The 21,277-nt window shown below is 35.6% G+C and overlaps 1 protein-coding gene across 8 annotated transcripts in view; it reads left to right on the top strand.

Annotated features, from left to right (window-relative positions):
- TLK1 (tousled like kinase 1) overlaps positions 1-21,277 on the top strand; it is a 79,427-nt gene that overhangs the window by 46,401 nt on the left and 11,749 nt on the right. For 7 of the 8 annotated variants that reach the window (XM_090144013.1, XM_090144011.1, XM_090144015.1 and 4 more), the window contains 12 exons: positions 3,759-3,825; positions 6,820-6,917; positions 9,155-9,236; positions 9,517-9,608; positions 9,695-9,784; positions 10,301-10,470; positions 11,689-11,824; positions 14,227-14,338; positions 14,640-14,747; positions 17,446-17,862; positions 19,515-19,666; positions 19,850-20,219. In XM_090144013.1, the coding sequence (XP_090000139.1) occupies positions 3,759-3,825; positions 6,820-6,917; positions 9,155-9,236; positions 9,517-9,608; positions 9,695-9,784; positions 10,301-10,470; positions 11,689-11,824; positions 14,227-14,338; positions 14,640-14,747; positions 17,446-17,622 (1,132 nt within the window). In that variant the 3' untranslated portion in view covers positions 17,623-17,862; positions 19,515-19,666; positions 19,850-20,219. The remainder of the gene's footprint in view (positions 1-3,758; positions 3,826-6,819; positions 6,918-9,154; positions 9,237-9,516; positions 9,609-9,694; positions 9,785-10,300; positions 10,471-11,688; positions 11,825-14,226; positions 14,339-14,639; positions 14,748-17,445; positions 17,863-19,514; positions 19,667-19,849; positions 20,220-21,277) is intronic. The other variant, XM_090144008.1, reaches the window with a different exon arrangement.

Below are 21,277 nucleotides of genomic sequence, written 5' to 3'. Positions count from 1 at the left end.
TATTTCTGAAAACAGTGGTTAACAGTTTTGAAATCAATATAAGGTATTGCCTGAGGCATTCTTTAGTAGGAGCATTGCTTTGGTTTCGCAGGACATGTTCTCCGATATCAGTTTAAAAGCAAGGTCTTGGCACTGCAGTTATCAATACAGAAGTGGCTATCTGTCATTGCTCAGTGAGCAAAAGGTGATTTGGGGCGTTCAGGCTCATTCTACATGTGTTTTTAAACACTATCCTGATTTTCCAAAACGCATTCAGGTTTTTTTTTGTCCCCAACCAAAAAGAAAAGTAGTTTCAGTTTTGAGAGATCCCTTTTTACTGAATGAAATAATTTTATTAATCTTAAGTGAAAGTAGTATATTGAAATGTATTTGAAGAAGAAACATTTATTTAAAACAGAGTTAACTGGGAGCCCTGGGAAAATGTGTTCCAAAAGTTCATTCCAGGTTCTCAGTAACTTTAGAGAGCTTTGAAAGTGTTTTGGTTTTTTTAAACAGAATATTACTTCTGGAGGCAAAACTTGATGTAATTTGGGTGGTATAGTCCTTCCCATCCACCTTCAGGTGTATTGGTTGTATTTAATACCCAGTCTATGATTTCTCTGCTTTCCCAGTTACTCCATGAGAGCTTGCATGCATTCTCATCCCTGTACATAATTTGAAATAGGAGAGCATAAAGAGCTGGCAGAGTTTGTTAATGTAGCTGAACAAATGCATCGTTTAGAGAGAGCATTCTGTTCTGCATGGAACAAACAAAAATATTTTCAGAAACTTTTTCAGATTGAAGTGCCAACAATGTGTCTGGGCTTTACAGAATGAGTGACAACAGCTCTTTTCCTGAGGCTGTCTCTTTTTGAGGCAGACGTGGAAACAATGGAAGAAATGGGACATGGTGAAAAGACCTCAGGGAAATCTTGAATTGGTCAGCGTTTGCTGCCCATCTTTGTAGAAATTCTAGGAACTTGAATAAGTTTGAACCCCCCCCTCCAAAAAAGCACTTCACAAATTGTACCCAAGTGCTTCCACTGGATGTGCAAATTGCTGTTTTGGGGCATGGCAGCATTCTGCTGTATGTATGTATCCATGATGATTTTTCATCTGGGAAACAGTGGGAAAAGAGATTGTTGTTCGTGTGCTGGGTTTAATTGTCATGGCAACCAAGGCGTCTGTGGCCATTTGAACTTTTTTCATCTTGTCACTGGCCACTAGCAGGTATGTTTTTATCACAGATGAAGGTTTTGTTCTAACTTGTGAGGAAGAAGTGCAGAGATTGGTAAGGTTACCTATGCATACTGTGTCAAAGCCTTGGAAATTCAGCTATAAACATTGCTAAACTACTGGAAGGTTGGTTTTTTTTGTGTTTGTTTGTTTGTTTGGGTTTTTTTCCCTCTAATAAAATAAATGCTTAAATTGTGATACCAAAGTTTTCAGGGTAGGAAGGCTGTCTGCTTTCTTATAGTGACAAATAAATATGGCATACCAAGGCTCTAAATGTCACAGATGTCTAAATATGCATGTGTAGGATATATGCAGTACTTTTTTGGAATTTCAGGAATTTATTGCATGTGTATGATGTTAATTTGGCTGCACTGTTAAAACACGTCATTTATTGCATGGCAGTTTTGAGTGGAAGAGGTCATGGTCAGGACCCGAGTGTTACCAGGTTCATTCACGCAGCTTACCCCCAGCTATTCTCTTTCCCCAGCACTCCTTCTGTCAAGCAGAAGCTCAGCTTTCCAACTGCAGTGCCCTTACTGGATGGTGGCAACCTGTCACCAACCACTGTCCCTCCCATGTGCTCCTCGGTCTTTCTTCCTCCACATCTGATGAGACCTGCCTTGGTCTTGGGTGACAGAGGAGCAGCCTCTTCTGCAGGAAGTAGTGGTGTAATGTAGGTGAATTCTGCTGTCAGATGTGGACGCCCAGTGATGACCATAGGTGGAAGGTGGTGGAAGCACCCTCTAAGCTTGGATGTTTTTGGCTTTTGCAATGGGGTGGTGGCCTGTAGCTAGAAAACAGGCAGTATGCACATTGTCCTCCTTTTGCTATTTGTTATGTTCTGTTTCAAGAGCATTAATATAAAGTGTATTAATAGATTAAAAAAAAAAAGCACTTCACCTCTGTGCTTTTTTAACAAGTACGTGTTTCTGAATGTAAGAGGGAAAAAAAAGTTGTTTTTCAAAACTGAGCTAACAAAATCCAAAGCAACTATGTCTGCTTACAGTTCAGAATTCTACATGCTTTCTTCTGAAGCATAGTGGCCAGTAACAACAGATTTAAATTGTTGTTAATTGTGCTGTGTCTCTAACAGAATTAGATTTGTAAGGAAATAGAAAAATGAAAATAGTGATTTATTGGGATATAATGTAGACATATGGAAAGAGTGACTTCAAATCTTAATGTTTTCAATATAACCTTGAACTTGTGCTTTGCACTGAAAAGAGCTATTTAAGTAGTTCTTGGAAAGCAATACTTATTAGAGCCATCTAAGCACTCTGTTGTAACTATGTAGATAGCTGAGATTTAATTAAAATAAAAAAAAGACCATGTCTACATTGTGGTCTTAATATCATGTATTATGTTAGATTTTCAGAGGGTCTTCGGTTTTGGGGCTTTTAGTGTTTGAAGAAAATTCTGGCATATTTTATGTTATAGACTTTATATTTTCAGCGTGTTTTGCTTGTGATTCAGCTTTTCTAATCCACCTAAAATACTTCTGCTTGAAAATTTCACGTAATCTGCATTTCTGGAAATAGATACACAAACCTGCAATTTATACTGGAGACAAGAACCTGGAAGGAAATAATACTTAACATTATTCATGTTGGTTTCCTTTGCATTTTTTTTTTTGTGAGCTTAATCCATGTTAGAGCAGTTAGCTGATCAAGGAATACTGAAAAAAGCATCAGAGATGCTGCTGTGAGTTGTCGAACTTGGCTTTAGTGCTGTCTTCGATGGACCTTTGATTAGAGCAGGAGTTAGAGCACTGTTTTAGGTTTCTTGCTGTCGTTTGGGAAATGCAATGCCAGTGTTCTTAGCCTATTGAGATATCCCATTTCACATTTGCTTTAATGCCTCTCCTTCCTTCCCAGAAGAGATTCTGTCAGGAAAAAAATGTGAAAGTTTAGTGCCAAAATGTGTCTCTAAGGGGACCTTCTCTTTCTTGAAGAGAGGTGAATTTCCTTGCTTTTTGCCTTCAGATTGTTTCTGGATTTCTGATGGCTGCTGTTCATTACAGTAGGAAAAAAATATAGGGTAAGTTTGTGTAGTGCTTCTTTAAAAAAAAAAATAAAAAATTGCTTCCTTCTAAAATTGACAGGGATGCGGTTGTTTCTTTGTTTTTCACTTGATTTGGAGTGTTTTCTGTACATTGTATTACTTACCGTCCCAGGACTATTGATGAATGAATTCAGTAAATTATGGACTACTTAAAAATATGTCATGCTCCTAGCTTTGGATAATGCAAATAACAGATCTAAGCAAGACAGTAAAATGTGTATGCCATCCAGCATTAGTTTTTCCATCACTTCAGTGTCTTTTTAGCGTTTTTTGTGGAGGCCATATCTTTTTTTTCCCCCATTCATCATATACATACAGTTTCTCCTCTGGAAAGCATGCTTTTTCTCTGAAATTACAAAAGTGAAGATTCATAGGGTTCAAAAAGACACCTTTGGTATTGTGATTTTAAATAATTAACATAAAATAATATGTGTGTTGTAGCATTTAAATAGGAGTACTAAATAAGATTTTTTTTTTAACAGTTTGACTCTGGCAGAGTATCACGAACAGGAAGAAATTTTCAAACTTCGATTAGGACATCTCAAGAAGGTATGTGTATCTGTAGTTTTAACATTTTTGGATTGTGCCCCTAACAGTCAAAACTAGTACTGCCAGAATAAGGAGAAGGTTTACTTACCATAGACATTGAAAGTAGAAGGGAGCAGTAAAGAATCCTTGTAACAGTGAGGTAACCACAACTACCAGTCTTGCCTTAGAGCTGAGAACATGGAGTCAAATTTTATGTGACTTCTTACATTGGAATTGGACCTTTAAAAAGGTCTGGTATGGGACATTGCAGTTCTGAATGAACGAATGTTTTGGTAATCTGCCATATCCATTTCAGTTGTATAATATCTATAGCAAGAGAGGAAAAAATATTTCCTAGCTCTCTGGTCTCTTAAATTATGTGTGCTTTATTCCAGTTTTTGACTTTTGAAAAAATCTAGCAGTGCTTTTTTCTTGAAGCCAGCTAGGCCCTGTGAGAACACTGGTGCTGTTTTTGGAGCGAATGCCTAGAAAACACTTGAACCTACAGTAGGAAATTTGAATAGAAACTTGCTGGCTCTGTGATGTAGACTCTGCCCACTTCATTTGCGCTTCGTTGCAGTAGAAATAGCAACAGCTTCATTTAAAGTTGTATTATGAAATTCTGTAGGTTGCGTTGTTTATTTTGTTTATATTTACTGGAAATTGTGAGTGATATATGAAAGAAGCTGTTACCTAGATTTGGTTTAGACCTTGAGCATCATTGCTAAAGTTCTCTGTGCAAGAACAAACTTGACTAAATGTCAGAGGGGAAAAAATACTATTTCTTGGCAAATCATGTTTGAATAAACATGAAAGTAATAATAAGTATACATTCTTGCATTTTAATTCCTATATATGATGCAGATTTTGTTGGTAACTAAGGAAAATAATTTTGCTACCTTTTTTTGCTACTGTATTTCTTTTGTAGTGCGTCATTGCTGACTACATTTTATTATTCTTTCATATTCTGCATATGCTGTTTTTGCTGTCTGTTCCTTTTTGCTGTCCAGATGCTTTCCTCGTGCTCTTTTTTTTTTGATGCCCTGTACGTTCTGCCACCACCAGTTCTCTTCTTCCTTCTGCACCCCAGGAAATTCTTTTCCAACTAGCTGCTTTAGTCCTGGAGAGAGCCTCTTGTTTTCTCAATTCCTTTTATACAGCAGTGACCTGAGGCAGCTAAGCTGGTTCATTCTTGCTTAAAGGTATTCACAATCAGAGTGTCCTAAATAACAGCTGGAAACAATGCAACCAGCCAGTTCTCTTTGGACTAACACTGACCTATGAACCACATTTTGAGAACAACTGAATTGCATAATATATGAATAAAAAAGTCCAAAAGAGGTATAACTGATATGTTGGTTTTTTTGTCAGTCTTTAGGAAGAACATAGACGACAGTGTATGTGTAAGTGTGTGGCCTTTTTGAGGAAGAAAGAAGAACTAGAATTCTTCTTAGAGGACCTGTGGGTTATGAGGAACTGCATATAATTTCAGAGTATTTAATGGAGATCTACAAGTATTAATCTAAATATGAAAAAAAATCAAATTTTGTAAACAGGAAAAAAAACAGTGCAAAAGAACCACTTAAGATTACATGTTAGGAAAAACAAATAATGTATCATTTGATTTTATGATAGTTTGGTCTGGGTTCCTAAACTTATTTGATAGGTTTCTAGATTATATAAATAGAGGTGTTGTTTCAGAATGGGGTTTTATGATGTACAGTGTTCAGAAACACTGACTTTAAAGCATTTTTCTCCCCTCCATGATGATGTCAATCTCCACCCCTTGTACCATGGCTTGTTGCCTTTACGAGCACCACTAGATTGTGCAGTTATAGTATAAATTGGATCAGAAAACTGATCTTTTGTCAAAAAACAAATATGCGTATGTTGGCAAGGCTTGCTTTTTTTTTTTTTTTTTTTTAAAAAAAAAAAAGAAAAGGTTGATCAGTTTTCAAGTCTGGTTCACCGTGTAGCTGTACAAACAGCTTGTGCCAAAATAACAAGAAGATGTGGGGCACTGCTGGGGGGATAAAAAGACCCACACAAAAAAAAAGAAAACAAAAAATCACGTATCAGATGCCAGGCTTTCTTTCTCCTTTTCAGCTAGAGTAATTTTGTAATTATTAGATTTCTTCTATGGACTAATTTTGGCTCTCATTCTTTCAAAGTTTCAAGTTTTAGAGGTGCTTACTCTGAAATAGTTGCAGCTCTTTTGACACAGTCTTTCAATGAGCGTACCACATGGATAGATGTGATCGTTTCCATAAATTAGGTTTTGTGCTTTCTTTTCCTTTTTTTTTGTTGAGGTTCTGAATAGATAACTATTTAAATGTTTTCTTACATGCAGCATAAAGATGGCATAGTTCTAAGTGACAAGATTAGTTAGAGAATATCCTCATAGCTAACATAGTATTTTTGAAATTGCATTTGAGGTTTTAGGTAATACATATTCTACGTTTGTAAGTTTAGTAAGATAAAAATGGATAAATCTTTTGAAATTAGTTTTGTTTTGGTGTTCTGTATCAGCACTTCAAGAGCACTTTTGCTGTAACGATTTATTCTGTTATATGTTTTGCTTACCCTCCAGCCTCTAAATATTTCAGACATCTTTTCCTAATCTGCCAGTTTGTACAAAATCTGTAACTGTGCATATCTCCTTTTTTTTTTTTCATCGTACATCAATTTTAGCCTGCTTCCCAGATAATTTCTCTTCTTGGCTGAGGTACAAAACCCAGCTGCCTCTCATTTTGAATAGCATCCCTACAGTGCAGAACAGCACTGTGAACATCCCATTACCTGGGGATTCATGAACAGGAAGTTCCTTGAAAATATTTTTTGCCTTATCTCTCTGAGTTTTTCAGGCTTTAGAAGAAAAGCAGTACTTTCTTCTAGTGCAGTATGGTTTTGTAATGTAATGTTCCTCCATCACCACTAGTATTGATGCAGAGGTAAAAATATCCTTTTCAAGTGAGGAGTAAATGAGCTTTTATACTTGATTCTTTTCATTTGCAGGAGGAAGCTGAAATACAAGCAGAACTTGAGCGTTTGGAAAGAGTTAGGAATCTTCACATCAGAGAACTGAAAAGAATTAATAATGAAGATAATTCACAGTAAGATTTACTGTCTTGATTTTACATGTCTACTTTAAAAATACTGCTTTAAAATCAAATTTTGTTTGTAGGATATAAGCAGGTTCATGATTTTTTTCTTCGGTTCCTTGTTTGTTTGTGTGCATTTTAAAAAGCAGCATATTTAAGTTTGACCAAACATGCAGTAATTTTTTTAAAGCTTAATAGTTCACTGAATATGCAGGAAATAATACATATATGCAGATTATAATGCAGGAATGCTAAAATTTGCAATATCACCTCACTAGGAAAAAAATACCTTGGAACTAGGAAAAAATCTTGGAACCATAAGCTGATCATAAGCTTGCTAAGTAATGCAAGAAAATGGTGGGGAGGTTTGATGCGTGAAGAACTATTTCATAAAGCAGTTAAGTCAGTTAGTTTTATTGCACCATAATTTACGTTAGAGGTGCCTGACAGGAGAAAGACAAACATAGAATCTTCTGTGTTATGTTAAATTCACTCTGTACTTCAGCTCAAGTGGCAGTATATCCTAATGTTAAATTAGCATTAAAGGTTTACTTTAACTATGTAGATTCCAAAGTACTAATTATGTAATAAAGTTAGTGTGTTTTCCATGGTGGGAAATACAAACTCTTAACACGTAGTGTTTCATCAGTGCTATAAGGTGGCAATGTTGTTTCCAATAAATTTGTTCTGCCTATCTGCAGCTATTTCCTTATGTCCTTGCCCTTTTTCTTTTCACATGCCAGGAATTGCATTTCTCTAGTGAACAGCTGCTGAAAGTTGATCCAAGTTAAATTTCCAGCTCCCATGGTTTCTTTTTCTGGATTAATTTTATCTCCAGCTCGGTCTTTTGGTCTAGTTCTTCCTCATACTAGCCCTAAACCCTTCTTTAAAGTTTGCCATGGGGTATAGTTAGCAACTGGCCTTAGATTCATGAGTGTAAGCATCTCATCATTGTACTGAAGATGTGTTGAGTATTCACTATCCTCCCCCCAATCTCCTCTCCATGATAGGTGCACAAATATAAGAAGTAACGTCTTACACAGCAAACATTAATTAGGTGTGTCTCTGAGCTTAGACTTTTTGATGTAACTTCAGAATACTGTTTAATTATTATTATTTTTTAAGATCATTTTGCATTTCGGAAATCATGAACAAACTTGCTAATTTTCTTGTTAGTGCCAATTTTAGTAATATTTTATCTTTGGTCCTAAAGTGATACAGTAGCACCATATGAGGCCACCTATTACTCTGAGTGAGAAGACTTGCCAATTTTTGTATTGCATGTGTCATTTACTATCTATTTGCCTAAATATTTATCCCAGTTTTCTTTCTCTGAAGAACTTTTCTAGAAATCTGTATTTCAAAAAGTGTAAACTGAAATCCAATTTCTTGTTGGAAGCACAATCTGTTCACCATCTTGTTTTAACAGGAGAAGCATATTTCCATCTAATCCATCCATTTCCAAAGCCTGAAAGGGCTACAGAGCTATCATGTTTCACTGAATCCTTTGTACTCTTTTCCTTCACTGTTGCTAACATGAGCAGTCAGACTCTTGCTACTGGTTTGGTTGAAGGATGTGTTTTGTCTTCTGCCTATTTCAGGAGAGAGTGTGGTGTTTATCCTGCAACATTTTGCATTTGGAAAGAGTTTTTTCTCCTTGCTTTTCATGAGAGTGTGAGCAGATACATAGTCATTTGACATGCTTTCCCCATGTTACTGTTTGTTGTTTTATAACTTCTTAGTCTTATATAAAGTCATTTTGTTGGAAGATGAGTATGTACAACAGGTCTGGTCAAGTTTTGTGTGAAATTGGAAGTGTATCTTCTTCATGAGTTCCAGAAAGCAGAAGTTGATTTCTTGTAAATTGGGATCAGTGAGCAGAGCACTGCTGTATCTCATTTCATAAACCTTTTATGCAAAGGAAGGGTTTGTGATTTTGGCAGCACAGAGAGTGAGTTAAGGGTGTTTTTTTTTTGTTATCCTCACAAAGAGAGAAAAATGGCAAAAATTTGCCATAATTAGGGGATTTGACAATAAAGTTGTGATAGGAGTTTTATGCTAAATAATCAAAATTTACTATTGTATAACTGTGCCATACAGTTGCACATGGTTAAATATTCTTCAGTATGTTATATGTCACTAGTAGAAAGAAAAGTTCTGTTTAAGAAGTAATACCCAGATATTTCCATTTTAGACTGTGTTTTTGTACCTTAAACAGAAATGAATTAAATCTTTTTTTTTCTTTCAAGGTTTAAAGATCACCCTACGTTGAATGAACGATATTTGTTACTCCATTTACTTGGCCGAGGTGGCTTCAGTGAAGTGTACAAGGTAGAGTGCGTTGAGTTTACTAAATCTAGTGTTTGAAGCATGTACTCTTGTACATTTGATTTCTGGGACTGGAGTGAAAATAGGGATCTGAAATAAGCAAGAGGATTTTAATGTGTATGCTTGCTAAATGGTGACTGAGCAAAAGCTCCTTGATTAATCTGTGAAAGAGAGGTAGCATTACGATAGGCATGTGAATTACATGCCAGTTTTGTTTCTTTCTGTTGGGTGTTATTTTTATCTTCGGCTATAACTTTGCTATATTTGTGGGTTTCTTTTTTAGGCTTTTGATCTTTATGAACAAAGATATGCTGCTGTGAAGATTCACCAGCTTAACAAAAGCTGGAGGGATGAAAAGAAAGAAAACTACCACAAGTAAATATTAATGACTTACGCTTCATATGTTAAATTGAATAGCATTTTATCGATTGTGGAAGATTAATGTATCAATCTTCTTCTAGACATGCCTGCAGAGAGTATAGAATACACAAAGAACTGGATCACCCTCGGATAGTTAAATTATATGACTACTTCTCCTTGGATACAGATACGTAAGTATATGAGAATATATGTTTTCTAGAATGTGACAAGGGCTTTAGTGTTGTATGTTGGATAAGCAGAAATGAAGAATATTTGACTTTCAGCCAAAATACTTACAGTTTCATTAGGGACTTTTTTTTTTTTTTTTTGAAAAAAAGAAGGGGAAAAAAATGGATAGTGACAGCAGAAAAACCTCAACCACTAGTTGCAGAAGTTTGTTGCAGAGAGAGAGAGAGAGAGAGAGAGAGAGAGAGAGATAGGAGATCTTCTATAAAGTGATGAAAACACTGTTTTGTAACACCTCTTCTGTGTGCATAAGTTTTCTTTTTTGGTGAGTTGTTTGTGTTCTGATTGATGTCAGGTTTCGTAGTCTAATCATTATGCTACATGTTTTATTAACAATTTCATTCGTGTAATTTAATATTCAGGCAGCTGTTGTTAAAGTTACTGGTATTAAACTATATTGTCATAACTTTGATCTTGCAGTTGGATGTGGTGTTTAATTTTGTCTGTAAATTCTGCCGTAGGTTTTGCACGGTGTTAGAATACTGTGAAGGCAATGACTTGGATTTCTATCTCAAGCAACATAAATTGATGTCAGAGAAGGAAGCTAGGTCCATTGTAATGCAAATAGTAAATGCACTACGGTATCTCAATGAGATCAAGCCCCCTATTATACACTATGATCTTAAACCAGGTAAATGAGAAACGACAAAATTGAAAATGTCATCACATTTTTACCCTCTTTTTTTTTTTTTTTTTTTTTTTTTTTTGTAATTCATGCCTCAAAATACCAAAATGATCTTTGGATTGACAGGTTTAATTTAATCTGAGAGGTGGATACTTTTCTTTCTAGTTTTACTGTTAAAATAATCTGTCTTTTCTTTATAAAAATACTTGTTACAACTTTTTTCCTTTGTGCTACTTAGATTTGTATTTGTAAGAAAGTGTCGTAGAGCCTGTAGATACGTTAATATTTAGTAGTGTAAATACGTATTACATATTTCTTAGCCTATAAAGGGTTGAATAATCACTTTCTACATCTAAGGATAAGTGTTTCCAACCAAGACTTTGCAGAAATATTTTCTAATTCTGAATCTTTTTTTTCCTTATGCATCCTTGCATGTTTGTAGCCTTTTTTTTTTTTAACTACCTCTTTATCTGAAATAGTTTAGTTTTTCTCAAGAAGCCAGTGTAAACACCGTTGTTACTTGAATCTCTTCTCTAAATTCTAGTCAAGTTTTCTAGTAATAATAATGAATATTGTCTTAAATGACGTATTCTATCTTTTATGTTTCTTGTGTATTTTAATGCCCTAAACTTCCAAGTCTAGGGTTTGTTATGTAGCTAGTAGTGCCAGGCTGTTTGCTTGCTGAATTCTTCATATAGATTTCTATTAAAGAATATCAGATTTCATATTATGAAGTTGTACAGGATGTAGTTTTAGTCTCATTAGTTTTTGTTCTATTTTTAGAGGAAACTCATCACATGATTTTTTAAAATCAAATTTTTGCACAACTTTAACATGTGGAACTAGATTTTTTTGAGCTGCGGCATGTCTTGACACTATTTTCTGGCATGTGCAAACCCTGAAATGTGTAGTTCAGAATTTTTTCTGGACAGAAAAATACAGAACTTCATTATGACTAATATACTGTTTTATATTGCTTTCCAGTCAGCTCCAAGTTGAGCAAGCCATCTGAGATGATAGTAGTGATAACCTAGAGAGTTCCTGAGATAGCACTAAAATGTTGTAGTCCAGTTGCTCTAGACTTGAGGCCTTAAAGATGATATAAATATGTCATTGACCCCTCATTAAGTTGAATGTTCCTGACAATTGTGGCTGGTTTTGAAAACAAAGCATTCTGGTGGCATCTTTTGAAGTTAAAAAATGTATTTTTTCCCCTCTGTTTAGGTAATATTCTTCTTGTAGATGGAACAGCATGTGGAGAAATAAAAATTACTGATTTTGGCTTGTCCAAAATAATGGATGATGATAGCTATGGTGTGGATGGAATGGATTTAACTTCACAGGGAGCAGGAACTTACTGGTAATGCCTGGTTTGATTTTATTGCTTACATCATTTTTGAGGCTTCAGAAATGCTTTCATAAAGCTGATTCCTAGAGATATCTAGGATTAAAAATACTAACATGAATAACAAACAAAGATTTTTGTGCTGTACTGTGGATCTTGATATTCATGAATATTCCAGAACAGTGCCATAGCTGAAGTAAGTTAGGAATCTATATGTAGATATAAATAGATGTATATTTAAAATGTGGAGCAAATCTCTGTGATTTATAAACATTGTTTCCCAGAAGAAGCAGGTGTTTAATCTTTGGCTGCAGGTGGTTAAAGATGTTTGACAGAGCTGTAATGATTAAGTGTGGGTGCTTAGTCCTTGGAAATCTTAGAGCAGGGATTACCAGAAGGTAATGTCCTTAGGATAAAAGAGTACTTACTCTTCCATCCTAAAGGTTAATGACAGCTGAGCAGCTGTAACTTGTTTTCTGTGTGTATCCACATACTTGTCCAAAAACCTGAAATTTTAGATCTGCCTACAGAGCAAGAAAGACAAAAAAAAACATTTTATTGCTAACAGAAAAACTGTTTGTAGAATTTGAAGATGCAAGCTGACACAGTAGATCTTTGAGCCTGTGTGCACAGTACCTGTGTCAGGGTGAGTGGAATAGAAAGTCTATATTGACTAGATGATTATTTGTGAATTCATCTGTTTGTTTTTCTCCTCATTCTGTCTGTAGCACGATAGGTTTCAGCTTTTGGTTCTTAACTCTAAACAGAGAAGCCAGTGTCCTTCCCATTTCTTCTTAAACTTTTCCTGTATTTGAAAGTTGCATTTAACGGATTTTGTCTTTTCCTTGAAAATTTTTAGGATGCACATCCTGTGAAAAGATAGTCATCCAACTGAAAGCATTTTAGAAATGTTAGGCTGTTACTGCTTTCTGTAATGCTCCAATTTAAGCATGAGTTTAAATATTTAATTGTAGGAACACTATTCAAAAAGTTTGGGCCTTTGGCTTTCATCTAAAGCACCACATGCACTAGTGGTGTCGTGAACTGAGAGATCTAAAATTGTCTGTGACCTTTACACAATGATGATAAATCTGTGTTTCTAATTTTTGCTTTCTCTGAGGGAAAGTTTTGAGTTAGTTTGAGATGGGGATAATCTGTGTAAGGCAAATTGCATGAACTCGGCAATGTAGTAGTGGGAGAGATTTCTTCAGTCACTGGGTCAAGTTATCTGTTCTTCCAAGCGTTCAGGTCATGTAATCTGTTCTGTAAACTTACAGCTACTTGTATTAAATTCAGTATTTTGTCCCCAGTCATCTCTGATTTGAAGTTTGTTCCATAACCTTGGTTCTATGATTGTTAGAAACTTAATCTTCTAATTTATAGAACTGTTTGCTTGTAGCCAGTTTGTACTTGTTTGTTCCTGCACCAACACTGGCCTCCTTTGATTTAGGTTGTTTCCCTTCCTGATACTTGCTCCCTTGTGTTTTTAAAGCATTTGGCTTCTCTCTGAATTGTGGCTTTCAATTCTTCATGTCATCTCGGTAGTTTTTTTTATGCAATTGCATTAGTTTGACTACATCTTTCTTGCATGTTGTAATCAAAATTGTGCACAGGTATTCCAGAAGAATTTTTTTATGTTGTATGAAATTCATAGTTGTGTTGCCTTCTTCATTTTTTTTTACTTATTTCCATTTTCACAGGCATTTCTGTAAATTATTTTTAAAGCCTTACACGCTGTTGATGAAAGAATGTCTGATATGTCATGGCTCTGAAGAATTTTTTACCCCCTTTTTTAGATTTTTATTGCAGTCAATAATAATTAACTGCCTTCATAGTGATATTTTTAGTTCTTGGTTTTATTTTTTTTGAAGGAGATTGCATTGCATAAATTCCTCTGTAATTCAGGGATACCATAAGAACTTAATCAGTTTTCAGTTTTTCAAGTATGGCTTCCATGGAAATTATAGGCATAGAAACATGATCACATTTATCTACCTTATAACTCTCTTATTAATGTCAGTATTCTTACTGAAAACTTCAAAATCATATATATGTTACATTTGATTCCTAATGAGACCTAGCTTTAAATTGTCCTGTATGGCTTTCATCTTTCCACGTTCAAACAGAGACAGAAGGTGTATATTTACCCTAATAGGATCCCAGTGCTTGAATAATTAGTGATTATTAGTGGTTTAAGTAAAGAATAGGTTCCTTATTTGGCTGCCTGACTATACAAAAAATTGTATTGTCAGTTTTGATCAGTGTTGTAAGTGTTGGAATAAGGATCGTAAGATAACTGCACAGTTGTTCAAATATCAAGTTGCACAAATTTTTTTGTATACCATTTCTGATCTTTGAACACGTTCTAGTGATTCATACATCTGCTTGCTGACACTGAGGCACGTTTTCTTTTTCAGGTACTTACCTCCAGAGTGTTTTGTAGTTGGCAAAGAGCCACCAAAGATTTCTAATAAGGTTGATGTATGGTCAGTTGGAGTAATCTTTTTCCAGTGTCTTTATGGTAGAAAGGTAAGGAAAATATTGTTTATCTATCTTAAGTTGTTAGTATAAGTGCTTGCCTGTTTACAGTAGAATGTGAACAGTAGTTGTAAATATGTGAATCTATATGCAAATGACTTGTGTTAGTTTTTGCTAGTGTGCACTGATAACTGTGAGAAATGTAAGAGGCTTTGACTAAAATGTTTTCTTAATTGAAAGAGTGGTTAGAAACATATATTAACGCTGTAATCAATTGACTTTTGCATGAGTTTTTATGAAATCAAAATGGTTGGATAACTGTCATGAAGAAAATCCTGTGCTTATTTTTCAGCCATTTGGCCACAATCAATCTCAGCAAGATATCTTACAAGAAAATACAATATTAAAAGCCACAGAAGTCCAGTTCCCTGTTAAGCCTGTTGTTAGCAATGAAGCCAAGGTAATGTTTTATATGAGCTCAGAGCAGTGGTTAAAACCTGTTTCATTTATTTTTAAGGATTCAGCTATAAAATTGCTGTTAAGAGTGCTGTTGTATATAGTAAATTAACATGTAGGAAAACATAATGAAGAAACTAATATTTTCATGTCTTTCTTTCAACAAATTTGTTTTGGGACTTCTTAAAGTCATGTATTTGAAAGCAAGACCATATAATCTAGAAATCTGCAAGCAACTTTAAACTAGACTCTCTCAAAAATCACCTGCTTTCCTTTTTTTGTGGAGAACCTTAACTGTCTCACTAAAAGTTCTCATAAAATACTTCTACAAACAGTGGAAGCTTTCTCTGAAAATAGTGTATGTTTATTCTCTCCAGCCTTATTGGTTTTAAGGACTGTTTGACTACTGAATACCTGGAGAGTGTTCCTGCCAACATCTTCCCCTTCAGAGGTCATACTATGCTTGCATTAATTTGTCTACGAGCTTAGAAGCACAAATTCTTAAGATTAATATTTGTTGATGCTGATTCAGGAAAGAAGACAGCTAAAATAGTTGATCAGATATAAAGGTGTGGATTGCAATATTTTGGGGGTTTTGATAATCTTATTTTGAAATTTATAGTATCAAACACACGTGCACAGACTAGCGATAAGGAGAACAGATTAAACTGATTTTCTGCTGGTTTTTTTGTTTGTTTGTTTTTCTAATGTGAGCATCTATGACAAATCCAATTCTGTGGACTTGGAAGAAAATATTCCAAGTTACTTGTTTGTAGAAGTAAAAGGCTGCTAAAAGTTTAAGGATGTTAATACAATTGAGCTTCTCATGATCAAAATGAAAGGCAACACAGTTTTAGAAGATATAGCTTTCCAAGAAAACAATTATATAAGGGACATAAACAGTAGTGGTGTGTTTTGTTGGCTACATTTTCTAGAACTAGTTTTAGTGAATGAGCTGCAGTTAGAATTATGACTATTTGGTTGAATATTATAGTTTGTCCTGTTACTTTGGAGGAGGTGGTGATGGTTGTTTTTTGTTGTTTTTTTTTTTGTTGTTGTTGATTGGTTTCATTTGGGGGAGGTTCATCTCAGTTTGGAAAAATCATCTCCTTTGAGTGCAGTTGACAAATATGCATTATAGAACTGATAGCTGGTAATGTTATGTGCTAGCAGTTTATATTTCTGCCTTTAAACTTGGCGTTTTTTTTGTAGTGTTTTTCTGAAGGGCATCGGAAGAGAGCTTATAATTCACTGTGGTTCTGATGTAGTTAGCTACTTACTTTATATTCTCTGTTCCTTGTTCTGTTTGAAAAAGAAGGAGTGGAGAATAATGAAAGATTATTAACAATGTCACGATAGCTGTAAAAGAGAGGGAGAAATTATTCTCTGGTGGAAGCACTATAAAACAATTTCAGACTAACTTGTAAATTTGGACAGTTTATGATGACTGTGTAGATTTATAGGTCTGGTAGTTGGAAAAGAACAGCAATAAACCAAAATTTTGATTTGGAAAACAAGGGGATGAAATAAATACGGAACCTGAAATGACACTGTTAGTTTCCACACTGTAGTTGTCCTTCGGTCCTTGCTACTTTTTCCTAAGTTGTGCAGTGTCCTGTGCATTATGGTAATATTTGCACTGCCATGGAACCTCAAAGTATTCTACAAACATTTTAGAAACAATCTGTTACTCTGAGAACTTTGTAAACTACACTTAGCAACTCATTTCTTAGGGATTCAGAAGAGTTCAATTAAAAACCCAAATGTCCAAAGATACATGTATGTTAGAAGGAAATTTTAACAGGATTCTTTAGGACTTACATCTTACATCACAGATTAAAAACTGGAGCTTAAAGGAAAATTTAATTGGAGCAGAGGACAAACAATTGAAGAGATTTATCAAGAAAAGATATGTAATTCTTTTAAATTCTAGATTAAGTAATGATGTGCTAATGAGTTCTGTAGCAGTAATAAGGATTTTCTGTCATTAAATGTTGAAGCCCAAGTTCCCAGGAGACTGAGTGTTCTGTATATATTAGACATGAAGCTTAACAGAAACTTGGATCATGCAATAATTGACAAATACCAAGTGGGCCTTGATGAAGGACAGTACAGTGTCTCAAAAGCAGCTCTGGAGATAAACAGAGATTTTTTTTCCCAGTTCTTAAGATATTTTAGATCAGTTGGAATTGACTCCTTTCTGAGAGAGAAGTTCCAGCTAGGTGGTGATTTCCTAAATGGTCTTTTGGTTAGTGCCTGTTGAAAGTGGCAACTGTCCCTACATTTTCTGCTCTTCATGCAGTGCACTACTGGATGGTTTTAGAAGCTCCGTGGAGCTCCTTTCTACTTTCTCAGATATCTGCTTTTTGCTTTTACTATGCTGTTAAGGGGTAACACAAGAAGAATTCTCCCTGTGTGAAATGCTAATGTTTTGCTTGTAGATATAGTTCATACATCTTTTTGTCTGAAGTATGTGTTTGAAGTGTGATTAGTTTAAGCCAATTAGGCTTGCTGATTTTTTTTCTGCTACAGTGTACTCTATTTTTCATTGGAATCTGTAGTAGAATGTTAGGCTGTCTTTGAATGGAATTATATAAGAACAAGAGTCTGTTTAGAACCTGGTTTATCTGGGAGGACATGCTTATTGATTGTAAGCAGATGGATTTGGAATGGTATTGTAACTTTCTGCATTCCTCTTCTAGGCCTTTATCAGACGCTGCTTAGCATACCGAAAAGAGGATAGATTTGATGTCCATCAACTGGCTAATGATCCTTACCTTCTCCCCCATATGAGGAGATCAAATTCTTCAGGAAACTTACATATGACTGGGCTAGCAGCATCCCCTACGCCACCTACTTCAAGCATTATTTCATACTGAAATTTCTCCAACTGAGGAATGGCATGATACCTTGGTGTAGTTTCCAGATGCAGACGTGAGCTTGAGAACATTTGGGTGTTTTTACGCAGGACAAGTTTGATAACTGTGTTTTCAGGCTGAAGTCCTCCTACATAGTGTTGTTTGTATGATTGGAATGGGTCATGGACTGTGAATAGATATACCCTTCAGAGAACAACCTTTAAATGTTGAAGGATGACATTGCCTGTTGCACACTAACAGGTATACTGTGTTTAAGACTGAAGAAAAGGTTTTTAGTTTTTTCTGGGGAACATTGTAAATAATCTTTTTAATACTTAAAGTACATTCGGTTGATACTGGAAAGTTCTAACATGAAGGGTAGTTTTTCATTATTTAAAATTTTTTTAAAAGGTAGTAAGCAAATTTGAGGACAAGAAAAATTCCATGTCTGGTTAATAAACTAAATGAATTGCCGTGTTTCCAAGACATTGATCTTCTGAAACCAAAGTAAGAAATGCAAGACAGTCAAAGCTGTGTCCTACATCAGATTCCTCAATGAAATTATAGTATTTTATTTGGCACTCAGGCTTGTACCTCCAAACATGTGATGTTCTTTCACAGAATTTAGGTTGATAGGGCATTCCTGGTACTTACTTCTCAAATAGGTTGCTAATTTTGAAATAAGCTTAGTTTTCTAAATATACTGTACTTGCTGTGGTATTGAAACATGTGAAAATTTCCAGGCCTCTGATAAAAGCAAACAACAGTATGAAACCAAATGCGAACAGGTCATGTATAATATTCTATGCAGGAATAATGATAAATTCCCTTCTAGCTCTATTGTAAATTGTTGTACAGATGTCACATTTTCAGTTAAATTCAGCAACTTATTCCTGTACAAATGTTTAAAGTATGGCTTTTTCTAATTGGATATTGTATTTTTTTTAAGTCTCCCTCAAGGCGCTTTTAATTGCTGCTAAACAGTGTTGCTTTTACTTCAGCAAAAGAATCAGATGACCTCCTTAAGGTGCAAGTAAACTGTACGTTACAGAGAGACTGAGTAGGAAACTCATCAACAATCAAGGCATGTAAAACTGAACTGTGTTGGCTGTATGCAATACAGTTCCGTAAGTCAATTTCTTGCACTCTCATCCTGTAGAGTGCATCAGTACTAGATGTAGAAGTTGCTCATGGTTATTCTCTATTTCTGGAAGTTCCTATCAACAAGGAAATGTTTCTTGTGGCTTGTACAGGTATTTTAAAATGTGAAACATTTTCTAATTGCCTTGTATGGTAGAAACTTATTTTTCAAAACAGCGTATCTCTCTCCAGTTCACTATTCTTTTTACTGTCCCATTCTGGATGCTGAATACTATCTGTAATTTTGTCCATGTTTCAGAAAAAGGAGGCTGTTATTACCACAGGTTTTCATTTAGTATTGTACAGTTAAACTGTTGCTCTTGTTTCTGATGTTGCAAGCCATTTTGTTTTCATTGTATATAAAGAAACATTAACTGTCTCTTTAAGATGCTGCTGAAATTGTAGAGAATGTAGCCAAAACAGTAATAAACAATGACAGTTGAAATTTCAAGGTTTTCATTCTGTGTTTTTGCAGGTTTTGCATTTCTGTGTTTTAACAAAGGACAAATCTGCTTTCCTTATCGCTGAGCTACATTCACCTATTAAAACAAGTTCACTTTGATGGTGAACAGAAGTAACAGAGTAATTTATTCAAGCAATGGTAGGGTTGAAAGGGGAGACTTCCATAAAACTTGAAGCATCTGTCATAACAAAATAACCATTATTTCAATGAGTAGGTCTCACAGAAACAGTTCCAGTTATTTCAGTAGGTTTCTCTAGAATTTGTTAGCTGTAAAAATAGACTGATATTTTCTGCATTTATGTTATGTCAGCATACTGGGACTGCATCCTTTCCATCGTCTGCCAGTGTGAAACCGAGGTGTGGGGTTCAAGGATTTTGCCATGGCTGCATGCTAACATTAGATTTCATTATATCCTCTTCTGTGTCTTGGAAGTTATAGACTGTTTTGCCTAAGGAAAAGAGGTAAGATTGTGTTAACTATTTTCATGTATCTGGAATGTGTTGTGGTACGTTGAATAGCAATGTAGCAATATTAGCAATATGTTAGAGAACTGTTGAAGTAACCGAAAACTGTAGAGCTACCTAAAGAAAAGGGGGATTATGCATTGTACTGATTACATGCACGCTTGTTTTTCTTCTTGTTAGAATCTGGGAATATGGGCAGTGGTGGCTGAATACATGACAGTTACTCCACCTTGACAGATGCTTACTTCTGAAATCTAAACACTTAATGCATTTTCATATATGCACATGAAGAATCACTGTGTCATCTTTCAAATCGAAGTTGCAAGATCTTAACACAAGCACAACCCTGTGTATTGGAGGTAAGCAACTTATGGTACTGTCAGTAAAAATTTTGTATCCCCACGTGGATTCATTCTGTGTTCACAGCACGTCCAAGTTGGTGTCTGATGACTGATGCTCAGCAATTTGTGCTTGGGATAGAAGTACCCTTGAGACTGAATCCAGAAGCCTGAATTACTGCGACTTGTCGAGAAATGCTGATCACTTCTAGGTAATTCATACATCCTTTGCTTAGACTGTATTTCATGCACATTTTAGTAGATTCATCACACATCATCCATTGCTTTATTCCCCAAGTTTTTCTGCTGATTTAGTAGCAGGTAGACTAAAGAAATGAAATTAAACTTCATTGATTCTTAATGAACCTTGCAAGTGAAAGTCTTACTTTACACACGTAAATACTTTTAAATTTCCATGTGTCCTGAAAGATGCTAGAATTCTACATTACTGTGTGATATAAACACCTATGTGTGAGTTATAGAAGCAACTGCAAGATGAATTCTTACCGTGATTATAGTGTCATTGCAGTCATAATTAACAGTGGTTGGTTTGTTTCTTTAAAACAGCTGTGTTTTAGCACTGTTTTATTTGTTTGTACTGAAGTTGTTAAATCTGTGGAGCGTTTTTCACCTTTAACTTGGTTTGTGCTGGTTGATAGATGTGGATTTCAGAGAGACTAGTCAACGCTAATTTTCTGAAAAGTGCTTTGAACTCTGGCAAGAAGATGGGAAGAGCATTGTGTTGCTGGCCAGCTGCCCAAGTGCTGTTGACCGCACACACCGCAGCTATGAGCAAACTGCTGCATAATTAGAGAAGCTTTCAAAAGCCCACAAAGCTGCCAGCCCTCTTGGTATGCGAGTCACGGGTCTGCGAGGCACAGCACCGCTGTCTGCACCCCTCAGCTTGCTGGGGTGCTGGGTGTCACTGGGACTCTGCGCAGGAGCTGGGGACCTAGCCAGGTGACTGAATAGAGTGTGTGAAAACCGTGGAAGGGAAAATATGCCTTAAGTCTTAAGGCATCCAGGAATCCCTGCTTCTGCTTTCCTGTCTTTCTGATCATAGAGAAGCACAGACCCAAGGCAGATTTATAACCAGTCCACGATGATGGCTTCCGAGCTTAAATCTTGTTTCTCCCCTCTGCCAAAAAGCACAAGCTGGGAAGTATGGTATGAATCACTGTTGTTCTGTGAGCTGTTAGCTCCATGGGCAGGGTGGTGAGGGCAGACCTGTGTGTGCCCTCAGGCTCTGCGGCCACCAGGAAGGCAGCAG

The sequence above is a fragment of the Phasianus colchicus genome, chromosome 7 (assembly GCF_987193195.1).
Source record: "Phasianus colchicus chromosome 7, bPhaCol1.hap1.1, whole genome shotgun sequence".
Taxonomy (NCBI): Eukaryota; Metazoa; Chordata; class Aves; order Galliformes; family Phasianidae; genus Phasianus; species Phasianus colchicus.
This window is presented reverse-complemented; position numbering and strand designations above follow the sequence as displayed.